Source organism: Anarrhichthys ocellatus, unplaced genomic scaffold (assembly GCF_004355925.1).
Source record: "Anarrhichthys ocellatus isolate YVR2014 unplaced genomic scaffold, GSC_Weel_1.0 scaffold30, whole genome shotgun sequence".
NCBI classification, from domain to species: Eukaryota; Metazoa; Chordata; class Actinopteri; order Perciformes; family Anarhichadidae; genus Anarrhichthys; species Anarrhichthys ocellatus.
The window spans coordinates 1734994-1746087 of record NW_022280060.1 but is presented as its reverse complement, the minus strand read 5'-3'; the positions used below and the strand labels follow the sequence as shown (position 1 = coordinate 1746087).

The following is an 11094-nucleotide window of genomic DNA, read 5'->3' as shown; positions in this document are numbered from 1 at the left end:
CCCCCCCCTTTAGTCTGTTGAGGTTTAGTTCATAAAAGAGGCTGGTACATCTCTAAGGAAATCAGTCAGATCCTTTGTTCTCAGTAAACGGCCCGCTCAGCACTCTGTGATTCTGTAAGTCTTATTGTGTGGGGACATTGCCAGGCAGAGATAATTGAGTTATCTATCGATTGAGAGATGAGTTTGTTGTGGTCAAAAGTTCTACATCACACATCACTGTAGGTGTCTTCTCCGTGAGAGTGAATAACATGCAGACGTCACACCGTTTGTGGTTTGAGTGTTTTCTGTTTTTGCATCTCAGTTGCTATCGCTGAGCGGAAGGGTTCAATTTCTGTGAAGCTTCTGCAGCTGCAACTTACGGTAAAGTTTCAGTGGCAACGTTATTTACATGTGATGTAATAATGCACTGCAGTGTTATTACATTTCAGTCAACGCTAATGCCCACGTCTGAGCCCTGCACCCAGGCTCATGTGCTCTCTAGAGCAATAGGAATATTCTTCTCTTCATTTAGTTCACTACTACTCTGATGACTGAACTGTATTTTTAGACAACCACAAACGGGAAACTAGTTGCATTCTCTTTCTTTAACCGTTTGTTTTCTCTCAGTCAAATATCATGGAATCAAAATATCTTGAAGGTTGCCTTAAAGTTAGCTTTGTTGTTTGTTTGTGATTTATTTGATATATTTAAAATATTTCAGTGGTGATTGGTAATCATTTGGAATAAGGGAATAATATGTAGATTTTGCTACGTCACTCTTTGTAGTCTACAGATTTGTAACATCTCTTTACGATGAACCACTTATTACAAAGAAAGAAGTTCGGGCAAGTAATTAACTCAACAGGACACAGACCGTCCAGATGATCTGTTGCTAATTTAAGGCATGTGTCCTCTCAAACTGTTATATTTCCTGTATGAACCTTTTTTTCTAGGCTAATCTAAGACTCATCTCTGTAGCAGAGTTACATTGAGTCCAGAACGTTAAATTCAGAGGGTCCAATAACAAGCACGAGCTTCCCGTGTGGTTTCAGACTTTGTTTGAAAATCATCTATTTTTGGGGGATTTTAAAATGCTTGCTTAGAGCTGCAATTATGCAATTTGTAGGCTTTTAGAAAGCTGCAATGCTTCTATTGGTTCACTGTCTCTTTCTACTGGCTTTAGTAGTATTTATTGGAATAGAATAGAGAGTCACTACTCTCTCTTTCATCCCAAATGTTGTAACTACACAGGTTTCTGCTGAGGCTTCGAACAGCCTCGTTTTATCATGGTCTAGTGTCAATATCAGAATCGGAACCATTTATGTGTGGATTTGTGAACATGTGTGGATGTATGAAGTGGAAATAATGACGTGTCGCTGATCAATCAACCGCTCATTTCCAGGTGCTGCGTGGTGAGAGGGAAGCGGTGGGTGCGGCATGCTGAGGCCACTCCCCCTGGCCCAGGATGAGTGTCAGAGATGGCGCTGCCACCATGGCAACGAACGCAGGTGGAGGAGGGGGGGGAGGCGGGCCAGCTAGCCCTAATAACGATCAAGATGGCCGCTCATACCTGCTCCAGATCTACCCGAGGTTGGCCGCCCAGTCAACCACCTGCTGCAACCTCAGGTGAGCGTGCCACCGCATCGCGACCATAAAATGTAGCATCAACAGTTTATATTTAGCTATGATGTCGTTGAAGTAATGTAAGTAGAGGAACTGCTGTAAACCGGCATTGATCAAACTAAGTCATTCCTTTCTTCTGCTCATCAGAGTGCAGAAGGACGCTACCGCAGCCTCCGTGATCTCAGACGCTGCCACGGCTCTCGGGCTGGACCCCGGCCGCATGTATGTGCTGGCGGAGGTGAAGGAGTGTGGCGGCGAGGAGTGGGTGCTGGAGGCCGGAGACCTGCCGGCACAGAGGTTTCTGCTGTGGCCTCGGAAAGCCCAGGAGCAACACCCCCAAAGCCTCGGCTTTTACTTCTTACTGCAGGTAGAGTTCACTCTGCAGTCAGACTCAGTGGGCCGCTGGGAAAAGTCCTCCCACTGTCTCACTATCGCATCCTGTCTACTTCTGCTCTTGCTTCCTCTTTGTTGCCATTTTCAGTGAGAACAAAAAACAAGTAGTCAACCCAAATAACAAGTTACACAAACATTCAGCAGCCCAGAATATTACTACTAACTGTCTAAGATAATGTATTTCTTTTTTTCTTTTCCTTTCTCCGATCCAGGAAAGGAACCATGATGGCACTATTCATTATGTCCACCTCCCACCTGTGACTAAGGAGCAGGAGGCCCAGCTAGCAGCCAGGGGCTTCCTTCCTCCTCCACAGGATGACTTCGCAGACCTCTGCAACCTCCCCGTCCTCAATGAGGACAGCATATTAAACAACCTGCGCACGCGCTTTTACAAGAAAAAGATCTACACCTATGCAGGCAGCATCCTCATAGCCATCAACCCCTTCAAGTTCCTGCCCATCTACAACCCCAAGTACGTCAAGATGTACGAGAACCACCAGCTGGGCAAACTGGAGCCTCATATTTTCGCTATTGCGGACGTGGCTTACTACGCTATGCTCAGGAAGAGGGTCAACCAGTGCATCGTCATCTCTGGGGAAAGTGGCTCAGGCAAGACCCAGAGCACCAACTTCCTGATCCACTGTCTGACTGCGCTCAGCCAGAAGGGCTATGCCAGCGGAGTGGAGAGGACCATACTGGGAGCTGGACCCGTTCTAGAGGTAAGACGTTAACGTATGTGACGGCAGTTTTTTCTGGCCTGCGTGTGTACTCTACTAGTCACTTTCGCTGACAACCACCTCATGTTGAGTTTCATTCCTCTAACAAATTGAGGTAATAGTGTAACCTAGTGTAACCCGCTGTTGCTCTTAGACACAGCTTAGTGAAACACTGTAGATTGTGTTATTCAAACAGGTGAGTCCGTCACATCAGCATTACTTTCTGTGCTTCTCTTTCTCATTGGTCACATGAAAATCATTTCAGATCACAAATGATCTGTTATAGCAATTCACACCTCTGCACTCTCCTCAAGTGTGAAATGCATTGTTCTTTAAATTAAGTCATATCCACCTATGACATTACTTCCTGAAAGGTGACTCATCATGTTGCTACGGCATGCTGAAGCACAAACACACACACACACACACACACACACACACACACAGGCAGAGGATGCAAAATGCACTTATTATTTTATTGGACAATAATTATCTCTTGTTCGGTGGTTCTGAATGATAAAACCATCCCATGAACGTATGGGGTCCCATGCAATACCGAGCAAATGCATTTTCAGGCTGTGACCCAATTGCACTTCCCTGCGTGGGCTGACCTGATGAGACACATGGTCGTCTGTGTGCAGTGTCAAAGACTTTAACATAAAGATTATGGTCTACCCAGAAAGAAGAAATGAGAAAGAGGATGGGAAGTTGCTTTATTAACCCGTCATGTGGTCCCTTGCCTTTTGAAGATGCTGTGGGAATCTAGTGAAGATAGTGCGGCTTTGTTTGTTTTCTCTCTCCACCTATTATTTGAAATGCAATCTTGCTCTCTTCGGGGAACTGATTGCGTAACATCACGAGTTCTGTTTTTGACTATTAGTATATGAACAGCATCATTTTCATTTGGAGCGTTTTTTTTGTTGTGAACAAAAGCTGATATTTCTATGTTGCCGTTTGGGTCAGGTGACTGCTCTTCTTCCTGCTTTCTGGTCTGAGAAATGAAGCGCTTGTACCGACTTGCTCTCTGCAGCCGCTGACGGGACACAATGAATCCAAACTACAACCAAACTGATACAAAACGTTATGTCAGCTACTCATTTTAACAGCTAGTGGGAGAATATCTATCAATAAATCATGAGGACTCAATAAGTGAGGTTTTTTTTTTTTTTGGTTTTTTTAAAATCTATCAGTGCAGTGTTGAATCAATACGTGAGGCCAGCTGGTTGCTAATAATGGTGCACAGCATTCAGGCCTGTCTCTGGACCGACCAGCTGTCTGTCTAACTGAGTCACGTGTGACTCTGAAGAGACCGAGCGTCTCCCTCACTTAGTTTTCTGACTAACCCGAGTGAGCAACTGCCTCACTGATACACAGGAAAAGGCAGCGCTAATCAGACCAAACACACCACCAGAATACACATCTTTCCTCTCTCCAACATTTGCATTCAAAATGTGTTTCAAATTGCAAACTTATTTACTCATTTTTATCTGCCCTGTCCTATCAGCAGTTTTGACTTGACCGTGTGTTTTGGGAAGTGAGTAACTGGAATAATGATGCATTTTTTCGAAACTGAGACTGTATGGGGTGCCACCAGGGAGGGGAAGTCCGTTGTCACTGCTGCAGAGTGTATTTTTATGCAGCAGAAGGTTAGATATCCAGGCTCAATGCAACAAAAGAGGCACAAACCAAAACATGCGGACAAGTAGACATCTGTTAGCTTTTAAAACTTGTTGAACAAAGGAAATGCTTGCATCATGAAAGATGAGTTATGAAACGGTATTATTTTTGAGTTTAATCCTTTTGCTACATGGCAAAGAACAGAGTTGACTTCATTTTGTTTCTTTTTCGTTCCTGTAATTAGAAACGGATTCTTCTCCACTTTCACATATGGAAGAATTTACCTCCGGTCAGACCTCAAGCAGGGCGATTACTGCGAAGTCATTTTCAGCATCCACATCACTCTCATGCTCGCTCATAAGCAAGAGGGTCGAGTGTTCACATTGTGCATCGCAGTGTAGACTCTACTTATGATGCATATGTTCAACGCTGTGGATCATTAGACTGCCCTGCAAGTCCAGCTCTACTGATTAACCGTAATGCTGTGTGCATGTGTGTGTGTTGTACTGGGTGGCATGAAAGTGTGTGTGACCCTGGGTCATATTATGTTTGAGTGCTTCCTGATGTACTCTGGATATATGTTTGTGATTTGAGATGAAAAAAGATTAAATGAAGTTCTGCTCGAGGCTGCAGAGTAGATATCAGACTGCATATCTCTGCACAATAATCTGAATAAAATGGAGATAATAAAGCACTGGGTTTCAGTTTAATAGTCCTCCCTATTAAACTGAAACCCAGTGCAATTAATTAGTTGAGAACTAATTAATTGCAACATTTTCTCTGGAAGTAAATCTCTCCACATTGTTCATTATTTCGCAATAATGTGGCCAAAAAATAGACCTTTAGCCAGAAAAGCTGTATGTGGAATGCAGATTATTCAAAGTACCAAACGGAGATAAAAAGTGAAGCACAGTGCTAAGGAGCAGAACAAAACAAAATGAAATGGAACTGGCCACAAGCTGTAAGGAAAGAATACATGCTGGGCAGCCACAGTAACTTGCAGGCACGGTGCATCCATCTATCATCTGTCTCCAGACCCTCTGACTCAGTTCTGGAGCCTTCACTCTCAGAACTACTGCTGCGTTTAGATGCATTTTAATAAGTGCAGCGTTGGTCCCTTGATGTGCATCAGTCTGTCAGTCTTTGGTTCCAGGGGGCTGATAGAGAAAAGTGGGGGTAGGTGGGGGTGGAGAGATTTTCCCCTCCATCGGCAGAGATCTGGTCCCTTTTGGCAGACACACTGCCACTCTGCTGTTCACTCCCAGAATGCAGTGTGTGGGGGGTGCGTTTGTGTGTTAGCCTGGTCCAGAGCTGTGGTTGCAGAGGCAGACAGGGAGACGGGTTCGATCCTTGCTCTCCTGGTCGGTAGAGGAAGCGGAGGTCTGATTCCATTCGCGACTAGTCAGTCAATCATCTTGGTAGTGAATTTTTTGCAAATTACTAAATTTGCATTTTACCCAGAACAGGACAGCATAAGCAAAGACAGTTGCAGTAAACGTTACCTGCTTAGAGACCCTCCGAGTCTCTTCTGTGAAAATATTTTGTTAAGATGGCTGACATTAAATAAAATACACTTCAGGAGCTATAGCTCCTCTGAAATGAGTTTCTCTTCACACAGTCTACCTCTGGTGGTTTCTTCCTGACGAGTTCCATTCAAGGCCTTATATATGGAGCGTAGAATGCTATTCATAGATGTATACGTATAACAAAATGAAGGAATTTCCTCTTTGGAAAATAAGGTTTTATTGGTTGTTTTTTTAGGTGTGTGTGTGTGTGTGTGTGTGTGTGTGTGTGTGTGTGTGTGTGTGCGCTCAAGCTACAGTGGAGGTCTTCAGGCCCGAGTCACACATTTCGAGGCGATGAGGTCATCATTTACAGTGCTGAACTGACTGCTGTGTTGCTGGCAGATTGAATGGACCCAACCTGAAATCATGTGGGAAAGCCGCTGTCCTACTTTAGTTCATTGTACCACTTTTCTCTATTCTATATTGTATTGTATTCTCCTCTGTGAATTTTTCCTCCTTTTGTCTTGAGAATAATGCAGGTAAAGGAGAGATTGCGGTTAATTCTTTCTGCAGTTTGAACACATAAGGCCTCTGCCTGCAGAACAGCTCACCAGCCATGAATGAATGTGTTGTTTATGAACTGGTCCAACGGGTTGATCCTCTGTTGCAAGGTTCTTTTGGTTTCTCTGTTTTCTTTTGCCAGTCGTTGAGCCTATTTATTAACGTCTCTGAGCCCTTCTGCAGGTGGATGAAACATTGCAGGCAATATGTTGAAAGTTATGTTAATCACAGGGAGGCACGGATCAAGTTTTCCTCGTCCAAGTGTATTTATCAGAAGACCGTTGTTAAACTAATATTTACTTATTTTTTTTTAATATATATATATATATATATACGGTATATGTTTGAGAATTACTAGATTTAATAAGCCATGTGAAGCACCATCCATGCTCTTTACAAAATACAATTTGGCAGCAAATTGAGAACTTTAGAACTGTTGAAGTTAAGAGATACTTAAAGTTACTACAAGAAAGTATCTTTATCATTAAGAATAACTATATAGAAATATCCAATCCTCCGGCTGATCGTCCCGTTTACTTATGTAGGTCGTATATTAAAACGAGACTGTTTCATAACCAGTAAAAAGTTCCTCACAGTAACGTTAATAACGGGGTTAACATTTGCGCAGCATAGCATTAATTGCATTATAAGAAAGGAGTGTATTGTCAGTCAAATAGTTTGTTTGTGATAAAAGCTTGACTTAAAGTTTCAGGATCCTCCAAAGATATAAAATAAAAGAAGCTGTTTTCTGACATTATCGAGGTTTCTTGCTCATACATAAACATGAAAAGCTTTTGATAGAAAGTTGATGTTATTAAAGACGTGAGATAATACAAAGCCTTTTAATTAAAGCCTCCTAGTTGTTGCAGATTCCTGTTTAACTCCTCTAAGTGCCCAGCCTCCTCCATGCCACTTTGTCTCACCACTTCAGACAGGAAGTTCCTATCATCCGGAACCCTTTTTTAACAGGAAGTAGCTACGACACGGGAAATAGCAGCAGTGGTTCTCTCTGCTGTTAGCTTAGGGCTTTGAGGGGTGTGGATACCACCAAAGTATTGTATTGTTGTTCAGGAAGTGCCGAAGAGTAGCTGACCATTCTGTCTGCTGAGCCATTGTTTATCTCTTTACATATTGGTTGCACCTCTTTATTACTCAGTTATATTTGGTCAGGCTGGGTGGCATTGTGTACGAGTCTGGGAAAAGCTGGCATTACTGAGTTTGAGTCACTGCATCATGCACACATGTCATTCATTTCACACACACGCAATATTACAAACGCCTTACTGTAATCACACCAGTCCGAATCATAATGAAGAGTGGAATATGCTGTCCCTTAAAGGCCAAATACAGCTGACATGTAGCAGCATGCCCCCAGGCCACTTCAGGGTCTATTCATGGTCCTCTGACCACACCACAAGCTGAGGTTTGACGTGGTCCCCATCTAGACATGGGTGGAGCTGCTTGAAATGCCTCCAATCTGGTAAAACACCAGACCATAAGAGGAGCAGAACTGGTGCTAGAACACTTTATTCTAACTTTTCCAACCTCTTACCTCAGACATCTTCATTACTTTACCTTGTATTATGTATGCATACAGGGGGGTAGACCAATAATTTAGACGTTTCATAAAACTCTATTTAAATGTTGGGTTTGCCCAAGCAAAGATGTTCTCATTCCAGACAGACAAAACGTGTGAGAGCACATAAATACCTTCCTTTTTTTTTCTTTTTTTTTTTTTTTAAGATGCAAACTGCTACCGGACAGTACGCAAAATACTTATGTTTGTCTTTCCCGCCATTTGGTTTGCACTGAGAAGTCTCTGTGACCAAGTGCCACGGTCACATATAAGGCTAGTTGTATTGTCAAATTGCAAATGCCAGTAATTTTAGACGCATGTCAAATACAAAATGCTTTACAGAGTTGCAGCTAAATGCAACAGAAAAGTTATAATTTTGACAGACTATATTAGTGGACAGTTGCGTAGTTCATGTTGCCATCGCATATTGCAGCCTTATGTGCAGTAGTGGAGTCAGTTATCAGTTGTGACACTGCACATGATGTGTACTCTTGATGTTGAAACTCTGTGTGGTTTGTGATATTCAGACTAAACGCGTCTTAAAAATGAGGATTGCGGAAATTCTTGCACTAGTTTAGCAAGTCACAAAGTAGGCCGTATGCTCCAGTTTCCTACTGGGCTCAACATGGACTGTGATCTGCACCATATGTGATGTGTACAAAAGGATTCCCTCATGACCATGTCGGTCTGTTCTGTATGCGGAAACTGTTCTTGTTTGTCAATTCCATTAATATTTGCTTCTGTGTCCAAAGTTAGTGCATGGAAGTTTGTGATCTGCTTTCCAGCCTTTGCTAATAACGACCATCTATTACAATCGATCATTGCATACTGAAGCAATTTAAAAAGAATTCCACTATTTTCCACTATGCTGGCATCCAAGACAAGCTGGTTTGTTTTCCACTGTAGTTTATTTTCTCCTGTGTAGCTGTCATGTGATAATGGGCCTAATACTTTAAATACAAGCTTTATTGTATTTAATGAATGTCATCATTTACTGTCTTCTATATGTACGTCTTTAATTAATTAGGGCTGTGGCTAACAAATGTCATCAATCTGTTGAATATAAAGTAATAAAAAATTACAATTTCTCAGAGCCCAAAGTAACGACATCATGCTTGTTTTGTCCAGCCAACAGTCCAAAACAAAAAGGTTTTGAATTTACAACGATATAGAAAGCCGTGAATCACACATTTGTAACTAGAACAAGTAAATATTTGGCAAAAATGCCCGATAATTGAATTGTTGTTTGTTTTTTTTTGATCAGTTAAGATCCTTGTTGGCAAATCATTGGCAGTGTGAAAGTGTCATCCAGTATCTCTACACCCTGCAAGTCATTTCCCTTAAGACAGAGCGCATAGAAGTATTATTTGTTTCTGACCTTCATGCAGTTCAGTATAACCACACTCACTGGAACATTCAGCGTGTATTGAAAGGAAGCAGCAGCCCCTCTGAGCACTATCGACGACGTTATTGTTCGTCAAAGAATCCATTCTTTGTTAACGACTCGGCCGAGTTAAGCTCGGCGGGTTTAAGTGTAGTTTGTGGGATAGAGTGGCGGCTTGAAGCACAAGCCGAGCATAGAGGAGGAACTGTGTAGAGATGCGGTGGCATTCTATCACTGCCAACATCATGTGCTCTTACCAAAGCCTTTTCTCACATTCAGGACAACAAACAGTGATTATTTTTGCCCCAGTATTGCGGCTACCAGTGATTATACAGTTTATAATATTGTTGCTTGGTTCTCCAGTTTATCTGTAATTGAAAAGCATATCAACTTGAATTGGGCTTAAAGAACACGATTAATATATTTGTCTGTAGCTGAGTGAAGTGGAGGTTGATGAATGTTTGCCTGCCGTTGCCCTCGGTGTATGTGGGAACTCTCTTTGTGACGGTTGGACTATTTAGACTCCCTTTGTGAGTGTGTGCTGTAGTGAGGTGTCGGTATCGGGGGGCCTTGGCAGCGCCTGTGGAAACGTTAAACTGAAGCTCTTTTGAGCAGCTCACTTTAAAGGACGCAGCAGTGCCTCAGTGTCATCGCAATAAGGTCTAGTACCCGAGCACCAGCTGTACGTTTTTACTGATTACAAAAGAGGCATGTTGAAATTATGCAAAAAAATGTCTTTAAAACTCTGAGGCTGAATGGGGGTGTGAGACTTTATTCGGGTAAGTCTGGCTCTATTGAAGTGGAAATCTACAGGGGAGTGGGCTTCCAGAGAAGCCGGCTCACCACAGAGAGGAATCAGTTAAGATCGAATTCTACGTCATGAAATGATCGCTGGATATGCAGACCCACACCTGCTGAGCCTTCCAGCCAATCCGATCGTTCTGCTCATGGGCAAGTTTGAATACGAATAATGCAGTGACATGTTTAGCATTCCCTCCGTGGTGCAGCGGCCTGGGCCTCGCAGACATTTCCCAGGGTTTCTGTGCTCTTGGCTGCAAGGTTCGTGGAGTCGGGGTGATCAGAGCAGCACTGGTCACAGTGGGCAGTGTTGAGCAGTGAGACACTTTGGAGCATCAGTGCCAAAACACACTTGCAGACCCTCAAACCTGGAACAGAAATGATGGCATAGTACTCAGTTGGTTGAATTTGTGTACATACTCACACACACATGCGCATACAAAAGGAAAGGAAGCGAGAGAGTGAGTGAGTGGGTGGGTGTGTGAGAGTCTTGTCTGAGCAAGTCCAGGTGAGGCTGAAGATGTATAATTCTGGTCACGGATAAGAGACAACTGAGCATCTATTGCATGATCCATCAACAGGCAACAACTCTTACCACATACTCCCCCAGGTCTCAAAACTAATTTATATCTAATTGTAGTGCACTGGAAAATCAAAGAGCGTGTGAATGCGAAACTTCCAGGTCTACTGAAACAGCATGAATTAAAATAGGTCAAACGGTTCATCCTAAGGAATCTCAATCAGCCCCTGTAGGTGCGTGTTTGTGCCCCCGAAGTCCAATCGGCCTCAACACCACTGTATCAAATTCACCCTGCAACTGCTTTGGAAGATACAATGTGGCTCCTATTTAACATGCACTGAGTCAACTTCCCCTGCGGTGGCCTTTTGTTAAGTTTGTGTGTGTGTGTGTGTGTGTGTGTGTGTGTGTGTGTGTGTGTGTGT

At 42.9% G+C, this 11094-nt stretch overlaps 1 protein-coding gene across 1 annotated transcript in view; it reads left to right on the top strand.

Annotated features, from left to right (window-relative positions):
- The window catches only part of myo9b (myosin IXB), a 54117-nt gene that overhangs the window by 20140 nt on the left and 22883 nt on the right, over positions 1-11094 (top strand). Inside the window, exons 2-4 of the mRNA XM_031863904.1 lie at positions 1382-1605; positions 1750-1969; positions 2208-2714. Coding sequence (XP_031719764.1) covers positions 1445-1605; positions 1750-1969; positions 2208-2714 — 888 coding nt within the window. The 5' untranslated portion in view covers positions 1382-1444. The remainder of the gene's footprint in view (positions 1-1381; positions 1606-1749; positions 1970-2207; positions 2715-11094) is intronic.